General features: G+C 36.4%; 2 protein-coding genes across 2 annotated transcripts in view; both read left to right on the top strand.

Annotated features, from left to right (window-relative positions):
* The window catches only part of LOC115627404, a 90,591-nt gene that overhangs the window by 37,571 nt on the left and 31,575 nt on the right, over positions 1–21,445 (top strand). The window contains exons 3-8 of the mRNA XM_030523058.1: positions 344–429; positions 5,284–5,613; positions 5,936–6,033; positions 8,853–8,995; positions 12,128–12,237; positions 17,173–17,304. Of these exons, the coding sequence (XP_030378918.1) occupies positions 344–429; positions 5,284–5,613; positions 5,936–6,033; positions 8,853–8,995; positions 12,128–12,237; positions 17,173–17,304 (899 nt within the window). The remainder of the gene's footprint in view (positions 1–343; positions 430–5,283; positions 5,614–5,935; positions 6,034–8,852; positions 8,996–12,127; positions 12,238–17,172; positions 17,305–21,445) is intronic.
* Positions 15,366–16,216, top strand: LOC115627203 (proteasome inhibitor PI31 subunit-like). The gene has a single exon (XM_030522821.1). It carries the CDS (start codon positions 15,436–15,438, stop codon positions 16,117–16,119), a length of 684 nt encoding a protein of 227 aa, XP_030378681.1. The 5' UTR covers positions 15,366–15,435; the 3' UTR covers positions 16,120–16,216.

The raw sequence follows: 21,445 nt of genomic DNA, 5'->3' as shown, positions 1-21,445 counted from the left end.
TCTGCATTTGTTGTTCCCTGTGGCCATTCATTTCCTTCATTACCTCTCCCCCCACTCTTTCAGTTGCTTTGGACTCTCCTTTATGAGTCCAGCAACTGAATGAGTCCCTTGACACTCTCATTTCGTGCAAGCCGTCTCTCAAGCCTGTCGCCTTCGCAGCTCGATCTCTCTGCTGGTCTCTATTGGTCTGTCTGTATGTCTGTCTGTCTTGGTGGGTCGCCTTAGCCTCTAAGTGTTTGACGTTTTATTGCGGGTCGCGTGCTCGCTATGAATACTTGACTAACATTTATTCTCCCCTTACTCATTTTTCTCTCTTTCTTTTTTTTTTTGCATCTAATTACAGCACCAAAGGGACAAATCATACGCCTGGACTTTCGCAACTCGTTCAACATTGAGGCCAAGGAGGAGTGCAAATTTGATTTTCTCGAAGTAAGTGCTGTCTACATACACTCAGAAAAAAATTTTGATGAATGATGATTTAACACACAAGTTGCCTCATCATTTTTTCAATAAATATTTAGTGAAATTTTGATCTGGGGATTGGGAAGAACTTTCTAGAAATTGAAAAATTGTGTCTGGAAAGTAGATACGTATTTATTTAAAACTCTCGTGCTTGAACTAAAAACGATTCTATCAACAATCGCTTTAACAGCTGATTTTTTAAAGGTAAAAAAATTGATATTTCAACTTGGAGAAACGGTCGTCAAGATATCATTTGTAAGAAGACATTAAAATGGGAAAGAGAAATTCTTTTTATGCACGTAGTTTTGAATAAATAAACCACAATTGAAAGCTGAATAAAATAATATTGAATCTGAGTAGAAATTCCTTAAAATATCAAAAGTCGTCTTTAGTTTCTATACTGATGTACTAGTCGGTGACTAATCTATTTTTATTAACAAATTTATATTTTATGGCTCTCTTTTTGCAATTATTATACTTTAAGTATAATACGAGTATTTATAAGTGAAATATTTCGCTGATCGTTTGTAATTTAATTTCTATATGCCTTACAAAACGCTTGAACGAATGTGGAACCCTGTCTTTGTAGAGTTGAATTACATTGGTTATAAATAGTTATAAATATATAATTAACATAAACTATAGCAATAAATATGTAGAAATTTAGAAAAAATGTTTGGAAGAACGAAACGGATTTGATCTTAAATGCCACATTCAAGTTATTTATGGAGTTTGTTAAATTTCAGTCAGTTTTAAAGTTATAAACTAAAGCATATATGTAGAAGACTAAACTTTTATGATATCAATTAATTGAAGAGATCGGTATTAAAGCCGAATCCACCTCCAACCTATGCCATATCTATTTTTACTTGTATTATTTTTTTTAAACGTATAAAATACTAGTTTTTGTTTCCATTACCTCTGTTGTGGATGGATTCTTTTTAGTTTTTACTCATAGCAAATATTTATTACACGGCGATAGAATAAAAGGCGATTCTAAATAAGTCTTAATAGCAACAATTTATAATTTAAAGTGAAATTTATTAAGCGTATTTTTGAGTGTAAATAAATCTACATTGGCATGGGTATTATTTGCGAATGTTCGTATGTTCAAAGTAAACCTTGAACTTTGAACGCTGCACAACAACAACAACCACAACAAGAAGAGGCACTGTGGCTTCAACATTGAAATCCCTTTGGCAAATATTTTACGGTTAAGGATAGAATTGAGAGAGTGGAGAATAAAGAGTGAAAAGGAGTCGTATGCATGTTCAGCCACGAATTGACTTCTGTCACAAAAAGAAAACAAAAAAATAACGAAAACAGAAAAAAGAAAGGCAGAGCAGTAAACAAAAGAAGAAGGGGTAGAAAAAATGTAACAACAAAGGATAACAAATATTGTGCATTTCGCTTTTGTTGCCTGCAACTTTTGCTTTTGGGGTTTTGGCAACTTTCGGCATTGTTTCTCTTTGGCAGCTCCTGCTCAGACCCGAACTGGAACTGGATCTTAAGCTTGTGCTCTTAGTCTTTGGCAAATTGTTAGGGACTGGAACTGGGATTGAAATTAAAAGTGCACACAAATTGCAAACTTTGTGTAATTGAAAATGACATGGCAGCTGGTGGCGCACATGGCGTATACGCAATTCGATTATAGAGGCGACAAGCCGCTGTATGTATGTATGGCCATGGCTATGGCTATGGCTCTGTTGCCCTGTTTAGGCAAACTTTGTTTACTGCCATAAATATGACGAGCTTTGTGCGATTTGTGCGCCTTGCCTAGCCGACAAAAGCAACAAAAGAACATCAGCAGCTAAAAGCAAGCAAGCACTGCTGTCTTTTTCATTTCGTTCTTTTTCCATCTTTTTTTTGTGGGTTTTTTGTTTTGAAACTGTGTTACAACATCCGCTAAAGCAACTGAAGCAGCCACAATAGCCACGCGGGCAACAGGGTGCAGCAGGATGAAGAGGGGGGAAAAAAGTGTAACAGGAACATAAATTGTAGTGCTCTGCGCCAGAGTTATGCAGCAGCAGCAGCAGCAGAAGTTAGCTTTTGCAGCCCAGACCCGGAGCTGCAATGCAAAATAAACATGAAAACAAAAGACTAAAAGTAAATAAACAAAATCAAACTTGATACATCATTGCAACGAAGTCGGTGAAGTAAGCGAGCTCTGGCAAGTTAAGCGAAATATTTTAAATAAATACTGTTTGCCATAAAGTAAACCAATACTGATAGGTAGATAGAAATAGTTGTACTTAATATAAATAAGGTTAATAAAGTTACGGTTATGGCGACTTTTTCCCATATTCTTAAATGCATATTCAAGTATTATATTATAATGAGCTTTTTAGTAGCTGATTACAAAAGCTGATTACAAATAGTTTCGTAATATTAGTTTTACTGTTCTTTTTAGTTGCATTTTCAGTTCGAAACATCTATTGTTACTTTCAAAATAATTGATAAAATATTCACATGTTTGAGATTTACAATTTGAAAATTCTGCTTTGATTTTTCACCAATTGGTATAAGCAGAAATGATTGTTCACTCCTTAAATCGATTAAATTGTTTTTGTCTTTATTCGATCTGTTTTATAGTAGTAGTAGTCGGAAAGGCTCTCATTTCAACCAATTGGTCGAAACGTTGGCTTATGGTTGGTTTGGAGATTAAAATCGACAATTATATTGCCACTTTTCACAGAAAAAAAGAGCGCATTGTTTTCAGCCTTTGCCACATGAAATGCAACACAATGTTCAAAAGAAAAAACATTTTCGACTACACAAAAGGTAACTCGACGAAATAATCGGATATCAAGCTGCAACAAAATTCAATTTCAGTTGTTATGAACAGATTGCTGCCTGTTTAGTTTTATTGTTTTGAAAAGAGAACACAACAAAAAAAATCTCAAAACCTATCGAATTGCAACAAAATAGGTGTCAGAGGGAAAAAAATTCATGTTATTATTTGCCTTCTCTTCATGGAAGAAATTCACAAAAATATTTAGCTATAAACTAAACTCTATTTATTTTTTATTTCGACTGCAAGATTTCTCTTGAGTCATTAGATTAGAAGAAAATTTGCTCATTTATTATCTAGGTTTACTGCGCTTCTTTATCATTTGAAATTTATGAACAATTTATATAGACATCGGTTTCACTTTTCTTAATTTGTCCCAAGGAAACCACAAAAATGTTGTTGAAAATATGGCGATGTGGCTGTTTAAAATTGAAGAGACGAGCGGATATTGTGGCTATAATTAAATTTGGCACTTTACATTAATTGGCCCACAACAGCCTTCTTCTGTCACTTCAAAGCCTACAAGTGAGGAAATGTAAATATAATTACCAAAGTACTTAGTGCCATTTGGCTGCCTTCGAATCCTTTACTTCGAAGTGTGTGTAAATCATAAGCCCAGTTGTGTGTTTGCAAATAGGCAAACATCCTGATTTGCTAGCCACTTGAGAGTCACCATTCACAAATCTTCTTATATACATTTCTAAAAATATACACTTAACAAATTGGCTTAAATTAATTTATGTATCAATTCTGAGTTTAAATGAGCTTGAGTTTTAACTTCAAGCCATTTGTGTCAGCTTATAGTAAGTATATCAATTATTTCTATGTTCAGTGCTGTATTTATTTTTTGTTTAATCGTTAATTCATTCAGACGAAATTCGGTTCTTAAAAAATAAGCTACGCGTTTAATTTGCAAAAGTTGTGATATTCTTATAGAGTGTGAAACACGTCTTAACGATAAGGTTCACTTCCCGATAGAATACATTTTACAAGGCAATTACATAACCTAATATTAAAGAATGTTACGCTTTGAAAAATATATTTTATTTTTAATCTAGACGATTTTAAGCTTTCAATATACAATTTTCTTCTGAGTTTTCCTGCTCAAAAAAACATTATCAGAAACAATTAAGAGCATATGGTATGTCTTCTAAACAATGTCTTGTTTGAGACTATTTTGTGGTGTAAAGAACTTTAAATTTAAAAGAAATGTTCATTTGTTCAATTTTGATTTGCTAAAAAATAGTGGAAAATGTTCAAAATTTCAGATATTTATTATATGTTTTTATAAAAGATATACTAGAACTATAGATTGGAATAAGACACTGGTTAAATAGATGCTGCTATAGCTATTAATTGTGGAAATTGATTTCAGTCATAATCATGTCGATCAAAATTTTCATCACTTTTTGAATTATTAGCGCCATTAATGTGAATATCCAGGGCAGAAATCAATTGTCCGCATAGGTAAATCATTCCAAGTACCTTCAACTTTCGACTGCTATATTGAGCACTGAAATGTATTTTTAAATATCTACTCGGGTGTATTTCTTGGCATATTCGTATTCCAACTAATTAAACGATAATCGGTGCGACATTATAAAAATCATCGTAGTTATAAATGTTAATAGGGCTATAATTTTAAGCATTGGCATTCAAAATGAAAAAAAATATCCAATAACATTCCTAAGCGGTTGCTCTGAATCGATCATTTTCTATTTCTATTTTTTGTTGCCACGTATTTCCATAATTTAGCAGTCGTTGCTGATTTTATTTTCTCTCCTCTGATTACACATCGTCTGCCATTGAAGACATCGCCAATGCCGTCCTGAACTCATACGAGTAGTGTCCTTGGGAGTGTCGAAACAATTTAGCGACCGCACATTCATTAAACCGCATTGTCTCTAAAATTGTGGTTGTCCAATCAAGAGTTTGTAGGTAGGGGAGGGGAGGGGAGGTGTTTACTTTTAAATGCAATTTGTATAGATGCTTATACTACATGTATGATTGTTTTTGTTGCCTTACAACAGATACGCGATGGCCAGTATGGCTTCTCCACCCTCATCGGCAAATATTGTGGCACCGATTTCCCACCGGAAATTACATCGAAGGAACGGTACCTGTGGCTGCACTTTCACTCGGACGAGACAATCGAGTACAATGGCTTTAGTGCTGTGTTCGAGTTTCTGGACCGAAATCGCGAGGCGCCCAGCACCGATTTGAATTGCACCATCGAGAAAGATGGCTATGAGGGCTTCATCAACTCAACCGATGTGCCGGCGGACATACGCGACCAGGTGATTCGCAATAAGATTGCCTTGGACTGTATTTGGCGCATTCAGGTGCAGGAGAACTGGAAGGTGAGTGCTTCCTTTATTGACTGTGGAGGATAGATGGGTGGGGGGTAGATGGATAGGGGATAGGGGATAGGGGATAGGGAAGGCATTTGACTGTGGCCGACCAAATGCGGAAGCGAAACAACGAAATTGGTAAAATGCGAAGCATTTGTTTGCTTGCAATGCCATTTTCAATTTGTTACGTTTGCATTTCTAGCATTGTCTTTTTGTATTTCTCTCCAGCTATCCTTTATCTATGTACGAGTATATGTATATATGTATGTATGTTTAGTATATCTACAGCTATATATTGTTTGTTTCTGATTTTTCGTTTTCATTGCTGCAGATTCAGCTAAAATTTTTGGATTTTCATTTGAGCAAACCGAATGATTGTGAAACGAACTTTCTGGATATATTCCCGGAGCAAACAGTGATGCCATTGAGGTAAGTTGCAATGCCGATGTACGAGTACACGATGTCATGCCCCCAAACCAATTTCCGGCGCTTGTTCATCGTCATCATCGTCTGCATCGTCCGCATCGTCCGCATCGTCGTTGTCGTCAACTCAGCCAATGCAAAATTTAAGTAAATCCGCAAACGTTGTAAAGATCAAAGCCAAAATGACAGGCAAGGCAGAGGAGTTATATTCTTTCCTCTCTCTCTCTCTCTCTCTCTCTCTCTCTCCCTTTCTGTGTGTGTGTGTGTGTGCCACAAAGGGGCGTGGCAGCGCTGAACGCAACATTTCAATTTATTATCGTCCAGAGCACAAATTGTATGCGGCGGAAGTGGCGGCGCCTTTGAATCGTCGAGCGATGGATGCCTGCTCTGCGAATTGTTTTGCGTGTGAGCCGACCGAGCCGGCTCCCCGAACTGTTTCGCGACCATTTTCGTGCACACGCATTGACATCCGTTTTTAGAACACCCCAACAGCACAGCACACTCACACACTCGCACACTCGCACACACATCAACACACTCAATTTTCCACTTTCCACTTTTCACTTGTTGCGCAGTGCTGGCGTTGGCGTTGGCGCTGGCGCTGGCTGTGGCGCCGGACGGAGGCCATCTAACGATAACTTGCAAGTCAGATATTCAATTTGATTCGTGTACATGTTAACAGCAATGCCTGCCAGCCAGCCAGACAGAAACCCACTGAAGGACTCCCAGACTAAGCCAATGACGTACTGACAGACTGTCTCTCTGTCTGTTTGTCTGTCTGTCTGTCTGTCTGCCTGCCTGTCAAGCTATTCATGCAAAAATGCCGACGCCAGCGCCAGTGCCAGCGACGTGTCTGCCCATTGATTTGCCGCCTCTACTCGAATTTGTCGTCCGCTTGGATTTCATTTCAATTCATTTTTTTCGCAACGATTTAACACAAATTGTGGTCTGAGGCCCTGAGGGTCGCAAGGTCGGTATGTGGTGGGGCGGGTTCTCTACTAGAAGTATTTCTGCCTCGGGGTCGCACTTTTTTTTTACACAGTTTTCATAGCGCCCTGAATTTTTATTTTATTTTATTTCCGTTTTTTTTCTCCGCTTACACAAACAAATCGTCAAACTGCAGGCAATGAGAGCGCACAATTTCTAGAATACCTTTTAACTGCATAAATAATCGCAATCTAATATGTATCCTTATCGATGTGTAGGCATAAAGTAATATAAATACAACTCATACATGCTTCCGACATCCATTAGGCGCTATTGAAAAGTCCACGGCTCCAAGGCGTCCAATTTCAATCGCTTTTGCATAAATGTCAACTTCACGATTCATTATCTGTGGCATCAAGTTTTCTTTCCAATGTATGCTGCTTAAAATTATATTTAATAGACAGCAGTGGCTTAAAACTAAGCACGATGGCTATACATATAAAGAAGAGAAAGCATATAGTACTAGTGTCTTGAAAACAATCAGACTTTAACAAAATGTGGCAGCTTCAAAAGAAAACTTTGACTTATATAAGTAGAATGCCGTAACTAATTTAGTCACAGTTCAAAAATATTAATGAGCGCTTTTTCGAGCATGACCGTTATACGAAAGGGAATACGATTAACAATATAAATATATGAAAATCCTCAATTTTCATAAAATAAATACAATTAGTTTCAAATATATCATTTTCATACCATATAATTACCAAAAAACAAAACAAAATCTGTTCTTATAAGGTGCCTAAAAAATATATTTTCTTTTCAAAAGATATAAGTTTATTTCATTTAGAGAGTTCCGCCAAACTAAAGCAAATTAACAAAAAACTAAGAAGAAATTATTTGTTTATACTTATAAGTATGTACTTGTAATTTTAACTAAAACGCTCACTCGATTGGATGTGAAATTTGCAATTTTTTGATCAAAAAATAAAACACAAAATTAACAGAACACTAAGAAGAAACTATTCTCTCATATGCTTGCAAATTTTTACTCAAATGCTCACTCGATTGGAGGTGAAATTTTCAATTCCTTGATCTATTTTAAAGAATTAACAGAAAACTAAGGAGAAACTATTTTCTCATTTGCTTGCAAATGTTGTCTGGAATGCTCACTTAAAGGGGCGGCAAATTTTTAATTCCTTCTTGGAATAAATCATGCATCGGTCTAGGTTCAATGGTCATCATCAATCAAGCAGATATCAATTGGAACTTTCATAAAACATCACTTTTCAGCTTGTTAATTCTCTTTGATTAATAAATCTATAATTTATTCATTGAATTCTCCTGGAATAATAACTTTTGAAATCGAGTTAAATTTGCTCTTTTATTTTGTATATTTCATTATTTTTTCCTGCATCTTTTGAAATTGTGAAATGTTTTCATGCGTTGCATCATTTGCTTCAGGCTCGTCATCAATCAATCAACCAGTCAGCCAGTTGGGCCAACATTGTTATTTATGTGGATACCATTTAAAAATATATATTGAGGAGAGCGATTAAATAGATAATAGCCACTATTGTGGTCAGCTTCTGCCCTTAGCAACTTAAATGGGTTCGCAAGCAATAATTGAATGAGAAAATGTGGCAGCTCAGCTTTAAGTAATAGACAGTCCTGCACACACACACACACACAGACACAGATACCCAGCCACTCTCAGCATAACAAAACAAAATGCAAACATTAACAAATCCGACACACCCGAGCTTTAGTTCCCACATTATGTTCGAAATGTAAATTGTTTTTGTTGTTGTTGTTGTGTATTACTTTTTTGTTTTCGGTGTTCTTGTACATACGAGTACTAGTATTTCATTGTGATTATGTTCTATCCTATTTTACAGAGTGAAAAACTTTTGTGGCTCCGCCGGCGAGAGCATCACAGCGGAGTCCAACATTCTGCACATGAGATTTTACGCTGAACAAATTGCGATTAATTCGACGTTCGCCATTCTGTACACAGCTTTTCGGGACCGTGGCACAGCGGGTAAGTCTACTCTACTCTACCCTAATTTTTTCCTGTAGCTCTTGTGTTTTGTGGGCCACTTTGATGACTACAACTATTTGTCCGACTGACTCTCTCTCTGTCTGCCTGTCTGTCTGTCTGTCTGTCTGCCTCTCTGTACGAATGAATGTCTGTGGGCAGTTGTGCGAAAAAGGGCGGGTGAATCCCTCAAATGTTGCCGAGCTGCGTGTGACATGGCGTCGGTGTGCCCTCAAAGCCAAACTTAAGGCAAGTACACAGCATTGCCAATCCCTCGCTAAGCTCCGTCAATCCTGTGCCCATCGAGAGTCCATGACAGGCACTCCTATTGCTGGCAATGAGAGCAGAAGAATCAACATAGCAGCATCGGCTTTTGGCCGCTTTTGTTGCCCATTTCATTGGTTTGCCGCAGCCCTGCGGCCACTTGAACTGTTGGCTGTCGGTTGTCGTCATCGTTATGGTTTCCTTAGTCCTTGTCATGTCCCCTCACAGTTCAACTCCCAGAGTGTTCTAATATCTATGCGTAGCTGTTAGAACTGTATCGCTTTGGTTCGCATTATAGTTCAAAAAACTTGTTTCAATTAAAAATACTTGTAGTAAAAAAAAATCACATTTAATGATACTAAATATATAGTATATAGAAATATATGCATACATAATGAGCTATGAATACTACGAGTATTTGTAAATCTGACCAAAATAGAAATAAAATTATTTTCAATTTCCTCAATACATTCATACTTCAACATTTCATTAGGGCACTATTTTTATAATAGCTTTCAATTTAGTATCGACAGTTAAATTTCCTTAACAAATTGTCATCAATCTTGATTTTAGATTCTAAGTCAAGAATCTGAAGTGTATGTCAAGCTCCAATATCTATATCCTATAGAAATAGTAACTTTCGAAGCTTGTTTTTTCAAAGTTCTAAAACGATTTTGATGATATGTAAATATTGATGATGTGCTTTATTGAATGGACAAACTAAATAAAAGTCTTCTTAACCAACTGAGACTGCGGTCAGACGGTCAAATAATATGTACTCGAAGCTGTCGCAAATATATTCTCAATATAATGTGCCTTGAATCAAACCCAATTTTTATACCCTGTACCCGTAGGGTAAAAAGGGTATATTAGGTTTGTGCAAAGTATGTAACATACAGAAGGAAGCATCTCCGACCCCATAAAGTATATATATTCTTGATCAGCATGACGAGAGAAATCGATCTAGACATGTCCGTCCGTCTGTCCGTCTGTCCGTCCGTCTGTCCGTCCGTCTGGATGAACGCAAGGATCTCGGAAGCTATTAAAGCTAGAATAACCAAAGTTGGCATCCAGATTCTCCTAGGTCCGAGTAAGGACGAGTTTATTTTTTTTTTTTAATTTCCCCCCCCTTCCCCCGCTACAGAATTTCGTCAATAGCGTCCACATTTCAAATGCTACCTAAACCAAACTTTGCACACATAATTTCTATACAATTATCTACTGTTGTTTAAAATTTTATCAAATTCGGTCAATTCTAAGAAAAGTTATTAGCAAAACAAATTCTCACCAGTACAACCCCCCCAAACTGCAGCAACAAGTTCGCTCTTCTTCTTCCTCTTTATGCTGCTGCTATGGGCGCATATAACTCAGTGACGGAAGTTTACCTGGGTACAGGGTATTACACTGTCGGGCTTGCTCGACTGTAGCGTTCTCTCTTGTTGTTTATACTAAATTATAATTTTCTATCAGTAGAAACGTTTTTGAAAAGCAAGCTGATTTTTGTGCAAACATTTTGCATGTCTGACCGCAGCTTAGGTTATTCTTTAATCCAACAATTGTGGCTCATAAAACTGAACTATGTTGCGCATCGCTATTATCTTATTGTCTGCTGGTGTGTTTCTTTGTCTGTATATGTATGTGGGTCTGACTGATTGTCGATCTGTCTGCCTGATTGTCTGTCTGTCTCGCTGTCTGGCTGTCCGCCTGTGTGTCTGCCAGCTTGGCACTCGCTTAGCGGTGCGTGATTGCTGCCTGTTGCCAAAGGCTAAGCACTCTTTTGTCATTCAACGAGTGTCCTTTGTCCTTTTAGCCAGTGCTACTTGGAGCATTATTTACTTCTACACACACACACACGCCACACAGATAGCTATACTTTTCAGCTACAGTTGAAACTAAAGCTTAGCAGACACTGCACAGTGGCTTTAAATAAAGCAGACTTTGAATATTGCTTAAAAATCTGCTGAAGTAAATAAAGAGCTCTTTGACAGCAAACATAATTAAGTGGAGACGAGATCTTTTTGATAATCCCAATGATAACTACTTAGGAGTTGGGATTTCAAAAGCGTGAGTTCAGTAGCTGGAGATGCATCGTGTCTTGACGATGAAGATTTATAAAAAGCTGGTCGCCTGCTTCTTTTGCATTTAATTAATGGTTTAGCAGGTATGTACATACATATATATAGTTTGGAATGAGCTGAATGTTTTTGCGTGTATGCCAGCATTTTAAGCCCAATCTTAAACAATTTCTAAAGATATAGGAGGGTAAAAAGGTTGGGAAGTCGTAGAAAATACCAGTTTTGGCAAACATTTTAAAGCCTTCTTTTTTTTCCTGTTTATGTTTTTTGTGAAAGGTGTTATTAGTTTTCTCAGCACTTTCGCCCCACTGTGCACAGTCAGCAGCGTTGGCGATGGCACGTGATTGGGCCGACCAGCCATCGCAAGGCGTTCATCGTATTTGTCGATGGCTCTGCCTGAGCTCTCAATTCCTAAATCCTGGGCTTTCTGGGCCTTCCAGCATGTGCTTTTACTTGTAGTTGCCACAGCTGCTTTGCAATTATGGTTTGCTCTGCTCATTGCTGTTGTTGTTGTTATTGTTGCCAGCGTCGACGATTTATGTTTGTGATTACGTGTGTTTGCTTTGTGGTGGGTCTGACTGTCTGCCAGGCTGCCAGGCTGCCAGTCAGCCAGCTTGCCAGTCGCCTCCTGCCCATTGGCATTGTCTGATCTTTTTCCACTACTGCTGATTGCCATTTTCTCTATTTCGGTCCTTGCCCTCCCCTTTGTATCCTCGTTTGCCATCTGTGCCAATTTTTACAACTTCTTCCACGACTATGCTCTGCTCTATTCTTACTATTACTTTTACTTTTGCAGCCTGCACTGAGGAGGAATATGATTGTGAGGACGCGACCTGCATATCAAAGGATTTGCGGTGCAATTTTCGCGATAACTGCAAATTTCGTTGGGATGAGGAGAGCTGTCCGGTAAGTGCAAGCCTAGCAGCCCCAGCTGTGACAACAATAATAACACAAACACATGCATGCACTGAGAAAAAACATAATTTTCTTTTTTTTATTTGTTTATTTTTATTCATATGTATGTCAACAAACAATGACTATTAACATAGGAAAACAATATATACAAATTATGAAAATAACCTCAAAATATAGGAAATCCACAGTAGGAGAAATCTAATCAAATTACAATAATATCTAATAAAATATTGTGAAGAATTGACTTCGTTTTGTATTGAATATCCTTGAGGATTTTTCGTATTTGAATTGCATTTTAATTTAGAATAAGCACAAAAAATGTAGGAGGATTTTGCGTATTTGAATTGCATTTTAATTTAAAATAAGCACAAAATATTTATAATACAAGTAGTAATCGGCCGAATTTTCTAATTAAGTTAACAGCAACAACTAATTGTCATTGTCCAGAACTTTTCTTTGTCCTTGATTTTATATTATTTGTTCAAGACTACTACATTTATACGCAAACGAAAGTCCTTAGCTCTGTTAGTTTGAAGATTGAAGCTGACTTGCTTTACTTGACTCGTGTATGTCCCAAAAGGAGTCCTCTATGAAGTATTTTGTGCAAATGTACTTAAATTTAAAATGCCAAACTATTTATGTTTGGGCTCGATTTGTTTTTCTGAGTATTCTTTTACTGCATGTGGGCCAAACGTATTCGTACGTGCATCTAATTATAGGTAAGCCCGATGCCGTTGCCATTGCCTAGCATTTTAAAACAACTCGACGCTCTCTCATTATATTGCCGCAACTAAACAAACAAACCAGCAGCTGGCACACACACACAAACACACACACACACGCAAACACTCTGGCAAACACATCACATCACAAAGTTGGCCAAATAAGTTTTGTTTACAAAACTTTGAGGTTTATATTACAACGGCGTGCGCTTACATGGCTTAAACGGCCAATGCAGTTCTCGCTGTTGTTGCTGTTGCTGTTGTTTGTTAGTTTCTGGCAGCCTGTGCTTAGTTCAGTGGCTGCAACTAACACTTAGTCCAATTTGATAAAGTCACCGCCATTGTTGCGCCCTCAACCACACAGGCAATTTTCAACAATTCGGTTTATTTTCAAATTTAATTTTATAAGTCGTCGGGTTTCCGTGAAGGCGTTCATGTCCCTTTGAACACTCCTTTCGCATTCAAGTAATGTCACACGAAAGTTTCTAACTTTCTCTCGCACACACCAACACACTCCATACTTATACCGACACATACACGTATGTATGTATGTTCACGCATTTATATAGTACTGAGGGGAGCGTTATTCGGCATTTGGTCAGTCAGTTCTTCTAATTGTTTTAATCTCTTAATTATTTCTAGTAGTTGAAAAACTTATTTAATTACTTATTTATTGATTAATGAACTTGTTTATTTACTTATTAAGTCGGCTATATGGGCTGTCAAGGAAATATATAATTGCAGCTGAAGAGGGAAGAAGAATGTTACAAAATTACAATAATTTCTAATACAGCCAGAGTGGGTCTCTAGACATTAAAGACATGCAAATTGAGGCAAATAATAATAACTTGATAAATTACTTTTCAAAAGAGAGAAACCAAATTCGTACTTATAGTTAATCAGTTTAGTTGCGGAAGAAACAGGAATATATCCCGGTGGGAGAAGACTTACTATAATTTGCCAATCCGGCCATTGCTCACAACTAGGCTGTGGTCAGAGATATCCACGGAAATGATTAAAAAACGACGTTCTGTTAAAGGTGTATGAGACTATCTCATATAATATATAAAATAAATAAAATGAAACATAAGTAGTTCGTAGTTGAAAGTCCAGAAGGGGCAGAACAATTTAAAAGTGCAGTCAACAATCACTAGGCATTTACTTATTTAAGCAACGCAATACTCATACATCATATTCTACTTGATTGTGAATGTTTTTTTATGTAGATGTTTTAGTCGAAAAGCCTTAGTCGGTAAAGCCCTAGTAAAGCACTAATATGACAGACTAATGCTATCAAGCAAAGGACTTGGTTTCAGCTAGTTTTTATCTATGTGAAGATAAAACTTTAAACTTGATTAAATCCGATTGCACACAGAATTCATCCGCTGTTGAAATATGTTTATCGATGCAAAATTTGATTTAAGATATGCTTGGGAATGTTTTTTAGAATGACAGACATAGTTGAAGCAATTCATTATTCTTTCAAAAAATATTAAAATTGATGGTAAAATATATATAAAAAATATCAAATGTTTTTAAATATGCCAACACAGTTGTTTAATAAATTCACGCACATCCCTGGCCTCGTTTAAAAATCTCGATTTTCGATTCTATCCGTTCAAATATCAGAGATAGCTGCATTTTTCATTTATTTAATGAGATACCTACATATTGTTAAATTACTATTTTTTTTTTCAAATATTCATTCCATTCAAAACAATATGACAAAATCATTGAACTGAACAGCGGATGTGAGCTCTTGTGTGTGTGTGTGTGTATTTATTTCAGCGAATACACCAATGCACACACCTATGTAATTCTCCCACACTGCAAACGTGATTCATTCGCAGTCGTATTAAATTCATAAAAGCACAGGTTGTTCGATTATTCTGATTATATGCAAGTCAGAAACATAATAGAATTGTTTTGTATTGTTTCGTTTTGTTCTGTTTTGTTTCGTTGGCGGGGTGTCGAACATTTCTAACACTGAGAAATACGACAAGTATTCTCGCTCTATTCACATTTTTGAAAATAAAGTTTGTCTGCCTTTTTATATTGGTAGTAGGGGCCTTAATTAGCATGTGAGCACAGAAACAAATTTCTGCTATACACGTGTATATATTTGAAATAATTTCACACTTAGCTATGATTTTCCAAGGAAAAATACCAATAATTGTAGGAAATAACAACAAACACAACGTTGAGCACAAGCTTCCTTTTTTGCTTCAGATTTAAAGTTCAAAAAAGCGTTTATGTATAACAAAAAGGCTTACCTGAATTTAAGTTAATCGCGAACACTATATTACTATAAATGAATGATTTTATAATTAAATAAAACCCTTTCTATATAATATTTGTTGTACACTACATAGTCGAATTGTGTCGCATTGAGAAATGTTTCAGTCACATTTTCGTAGTTTTGCTCGCCTATAAATTAACAAAATTGTTCGTCTCGGTTAACAACACCATGGATAGAAAGCCGAACTCTAGCACTACGATTTGCACTTTGTTCACTGTATCGCACTCTGATTATATATACGGCCTGGACTTGCTACTGAAGGCAATTGAGAAAAGTATGCATACGAAGGAGGACCTTCTGGTGGCACTTTCCCACTTTTTGCTGACCAAGCATTACGAAATGGGCTGTGTTGGTAATGGAGATGAAGAAATCTTGCGAACTAACGAAACTGGCTCCGAATGGCTTCCCGATAATTGGAATGCTAATGGCACAAAGTACGCGCTTCGCTATGTGCATGGCAAGGAGTTGTATTTGCTGATTGGTCACAAAAGGAAGGATACTCTGATTCTCAATCTGTTTGACACTAGAGCGAAGTCTGAATCGAGCATTAGTCTTGAGCCCCACTCATTGGTATTTGCGATTAAAGGCAGCTTGACAATATGTATTCCCACAATTTCGCAAGTTGTTGATCGTTTCCGCAACGAGCTGTTTAGTCCAATTTTGTCCGGAAAGTTCCGAAATGTGTCCACACAGACAATCAATAATTCTGTCTCCGAGTGCAGACGCAATTCGGATCAATTATGTATCGGCTCTCGGAGCTGGTTTGTATCCTCGCCATGTGGTCGCGGAAGGTATCCCTTTCATCCGCGTAGCCGAATTTTTCCGAATTACATCGAACAAGTGCGTGAATAGCGTATCGCAATAGACCGGCATGATCCAAACTCATTATGACCCAGAATTTCTATGGTTAAATGAATACAATAAAGAGGCGACATAATAATAATAAGTACCTACAAATGTCTTGTATGATTATTTCACATCAGACGATATATATAAAAATAATATATATATATGTATATACTTTGTACAATTACAATCAATTTAGTTATCCATTAGGTCCAGAGAGATCTGTCAATTTGATTAAATAAAATATACTGAATTTCGCTAATGTCAGCGTAAAATATTTTAATATAAAATTTAAGATATTTGAATAGTTGCACTTCAAAATCTCTACTGTATTTTTTTTTAATTTATTTTTTCCTTGTTTGTCTTTTCTAATATTTGTGTGAATATTTGCTATTATTATTTTTGTATGTTTCCATGTTGTCAAATTGTTTTTCTTTATCAGAAATAAATACATAAAAAATACATAAATTGTCGGATATCTATCTATATATCTATATCTACCTGTATATTTGTAAAGGGGGGCTTTTTTGCGCCTCAATATTTAAGCAATTAATAATAAATGAATAATAAAATAAACCTATAACAACCATAGAACATTTTCTATACTTGAAGTAATGCAGCGAATGGAGATTTTAATTTTAATTTATGTAAGTTAGTCACTCTACCAAATATACGCTATAAATGTCAACACAACAATTGTATTCAAAATATTTTTAAAACAAATATATTCATCTAACGTTTGCAGCAAGGACGAGTTTCAATTTGGTTATAAGACTTAACCCAAGGTTTTACTTAACCAAAGCTCCAAATCAATTAAGTTCAGATATATTTAAAATATTAAAGAAAGCTGTCAAAAAGAGAATATCGGCGTCAACATTTTATTATTATGAAAATTATTTTACTTTGTTATTTATGAAAAATCTTTTCATTAGCAAGCTCATAAATTTGCCTCTGTTTAAAAATATTACTTTTAAAGTTTGCATTTTGTTTCATTTCGTATAAACAAATATTTTTATTGTATTTAAAACAATATTTATGCTCTCTGTATATTTTTTTCAGACTGTATCGGCTTCTCAATCGGATCATGTGGTCATTATAATTGTCGTATTTGGTTTAATACTCGGCGGCATGATTCTAACATTTATTGTGAATTGCATACGCAAAATAATACGTGATCAGAAGATAATACGTGTAAGTACCTGAAATAAAACTTAATCTATTAGTCAACTTTCCAGTGCGTGCTTTGTCACGCCACTAGTCCCTAAACCCTGTACAACAACATCACCACACCCAAGCCCTAACCCCACCCCGACAAACCCCCGACACCCCTATAATTGGATGTTGTACTGTGCTTGCATCATTGGCTGTTCGCTCACACGCCTGCCTCCCCCTTGAACGCTCTTCCAACCGCCCCTAAACTTTATTTCACACACTCTATCTCTCTGCCCACCTAGTCTCACAATTAGTTAGTACTCGTATGTGCATAAAATAAATTGAAATTGTCAATGGCCATTGATTGCGGAATGAGACCACAATACGGAAAATAATATGATTGATTTGCTTGTAGGCCCGAAAGTGCATTGAAATTTAATGAAATATTTATGTAAAACATATGAAAATTACAAACGCAATTCAAGTACATACATACATAAATATATAGCCAATTATGTACATATTATTAATATGGAAAGTATATATAGATTACAAAAATATTTAGATTTAGTTGCGGAACACAAACAAAAACAAAAACACAAATACAAAATACGCGAACAAAAACACACGTAAATAGCACACACACACACACACACACACACATAGACAGTCGCACAAACACTGTTGCTTCTTGTAATTGCGTCTATTTCCCTCTCGCTCGCTCTCTTTGTCTTTCCATCGCTGTTTGCAGGGCCTGTGCGAACATAAAAAGTAATGAGCGCTCGATAGTATGCTATGATTTTTGTTTTCTGCCTTTTGTTGCTTTGCACTTAATGCGAAAATAAAATGCGGCCGCCCATTGGCATTGTGGCTAAAATGGCCAAATTAGCAAAATCAAAATTAGCTTTAATTAGAGACATAACAGCATTATTTAAGACAAACAACATTAACGCGTGCCAAACAAAGCATTTCACTGCCGTAGCTTTCATTATTTTTAGGTCTTTTTCTTTATTCCATTTGCGATTTTTTTTCCTTCTTTCTTCTTCAACTTATGCAGCAAATTGCTACATTTGCAAAGCCACAAATTTCTTTCTCTCTCTATAAATATACATATGTATGTGTGCGTTTGTTTGTGCTGACATTCCTCATACGCCCCGTGTGCCGAGCTAAGCTTAAGCCAGACTGAGAGCCGCAGTCACAACCACAACCACAGCAAAGGCGGCACGTTCTGCGGCGATTAGTTAAGGCACAAATTGACACATAGATTCATTCCCTAACAATAATAACAACAGCTACAACAACTACAATAACAGTAATGGCACAAATCACAGCCCGGTGCCTATAGCCGTGCTTGCCCCCAAATAAATGGTTATTTTTTCTAATTAGAATTTATAGCGTTCACGCACAAACGTCATCAAGATGTCAGCATTAAATGTAATATATAAAAAGTATTTAGATGCATGCATGGCATTTGAATATATACATATACAGATAAAGACGACCTTGTCTTCATGAACAAGAACACTGGTATATTTATAGAAATTAATGTCGTATTAATTATCTTGAACTTCGCATATGATTTATTACTTAGTTGTTAATATGGTCAATGCCTCTGTAGTTTAAGGCATTCCAATGATTGAATTAGTTTTCAAAAATCTATTAGACATTTGTATGACTAACAAAAAGGAAATACTAATTCCAAGTGAACTTATTTTCTAACTTGGTTGTTCAGCTTAGAGTCTTAAGTATACATTTTTGTTGTACACATTTATTTTATTTGCTTCGCTTTATTGATTATGTTTTATTTTGTGTGCAGAGCAATAATTTGGTGTCGAAATATTTTTATAAATACTAAGCTAATTAGCTAATTAGCCGCTGAGCTATTAGGCCAATATTCAGCCTAAAATATTATACACTCTTCACCCGGTAAAGTGCTTAATCAGCACTTTATTCATTTGGGCATCCAAAGCTATTTGTTATTGTTGCAATCTTTATTTATTTTAACAACCAACAGGCAGACCTTATTATGTATTTATATAAATATAGTACATAAATGCTCAACGCTTTAAGGTATTTGTCAAAATCTAAACAAAATATGAAAGCAGTAGAAATGTTGGTGAGATAACTCAACATTAGCAGAGTTTTTTCTGTTTATAGAAACTTTGATCGAAAGTTGTACCGGTTTCCCTATTCCAAATTATAAAGAATCAATCCTTTCAGTGAAAGTAAAAATCATTTCAATTTGTTTCCAAATCGAATCAGCGACTGAGAAAAGACAGATTTCTATTATAGATCGATAGATATGCTCTACATGTATCGAAGATATAATCCATTTAGGCCTTACAAAATATATAAGAAGTATATGTATACATAAATTTTTCTTTGTAACTTGCAAGACAACGAAAGGGAAGGTGTTCGGTTTATTTTTCCCTTCGTTTACCAATATCTACCGAATTTATACTTCGAAAAAATCCACTTTCCCATTCATACATTCGCATCAAGCATTGCTTGAACTTTTCCGTAGACATTGATTTTATGAAATTCAATAAAAATGCATAAACGCGAAAAGCATTTCAATTCTTACTTTGATTTAAATACCCACAGATGTGTGTGTGTGTCTACTCTTTCCTGTGAATGAGTGTGGTTGAGTGTGCCGGCACATTTCATTAGCTGTCGATTTCAAGACAATTCGCTGTGCACACACCCACACCATACACACACACACACACACACACACACAGAGAGAGAGAGAGAGAGAGAGAGAGAGAGAGAGAGAGAGAGAGAGAGAGAGAGAGAGAGTCACCCGCTTGCTTACCAATTCATTTTGTTGCCATGACTTTGCCACTGGCATTGCTTTTCCAATTTGACTTTTGTTGGCAAGGCGACAGTACGAAAGGACAAAAGGAGCAGCAGCAGAAATCGAGGTCTTTAAATTAAATATCATTGTGGTAGTGAACACACACACATGTGTATGCACAGATTTAAGTCTGCTTGACTGCGACTTAATTAAGCATGCATGTGTATGTGTGTGTGTGTGTTTGTGTGTGTGTGTGATTTTGGCAGCACCTCTAGAGCTCGCTTGGCCGCTGCGACCATTGGCGCACATGGCGCGGTCTACCGCTTGATTAAATAGACTGCCAAACAAACGCAACAACATGGCCACACACTCACACTCCCAGCACACACACATACGTGTATACCAACTAACACAGATAAGCACACAATCTGAAATTTGTGTTAGCTAGTTGTTAGCCGCTCGCTGGCAACACCTACGCAGGCACACAATCTGCTAATTGAAGGTGCTTGCTTGTCTGGCCTGTGACCCAACCCTTGGACAAAATTTTAATTGTATTGATTAGTTAACTCGGCGGCACTTTATCAATGTTTCATCTGTGCGTGTGTGTGGGGCGTATTTGTGTTACACTGCGAGAAATATAGATTCTGATTGTATTAGAGAAAAAATGACAGAACAAAAGTTTGCCCGAACTCATTTATTTTCAAAAGGAATAGAGTTCTGGTCGTTGCACTAAAATCTCATTAAATACATCTTCGTTTCCTATTCTACCCCAGATGGCTTTCGCCTTAAATCTATCATATTTGGAAGTCCGTTGGACTGTCCTTGATGCTGGCTTTCTTCATCTGCACTCCCAATTAGCAAGACTATTTTTTTGCAAACCAACCAACAACTAAGTAATTCCATTAAAACTTGTCTAGATGCACAATTTAATCAGTATATTGCTAGACAACTAGAGTCCTAAAACGTACTGTATTTAAATATTGAATGATATTTTTGTATATTTAAAATAACATTGAGAATAAATTTTTTGTTTATTCATTTGCGATGCTGAAATGTCGCCGAGTATAAAATTCTAGTCCAATGTCAATTTCTCAACCAGAAATATGGGCAATCGGCATTGAATGGCGCGTCAATTTCCAACTGCAGCATTTTTATCATGAATCTCAAGTCGGATGCAAATGTTGAATCGGTAGCGGAAATAGGAGCTATGCAGCTGAATATATTTTATTGCGTGTAGTTGTGGCGCTTAGTTCAAGTTTATTTTACATCTCACAAGCTGTCGCATGCCATTAGCACTGTATTAGGGGGCTTGGCATATGGAGGTGACACTTCACATACCCCCTTATAGGAAAGAAATAATACAAAATAAGGGGGAAATACAAA

The sequence above is a fragment of the Scaptodrosophila lebanonensis genome, unplaced genomic scaffold, assembly GCF_003285725.1.
Source record: "Scaptodrosophila lebanonensis strain 11010-0011.00,11010-0021.00 unplaced genomic scaffold, SlebRS2 tig00000092-arrow-pilon, whole genome shotgun sequence".
Taxonomy (NCBI): Eukaryota; Metazoa; Arthropoda; class Insecta; order Diptera; family Drosophilidae; genus Scaptodrosophila; species Scaptodrosophila lebanonensis.
This window is presented reverse-complemented; position numbering and strand designations above follow the sequence as displayed.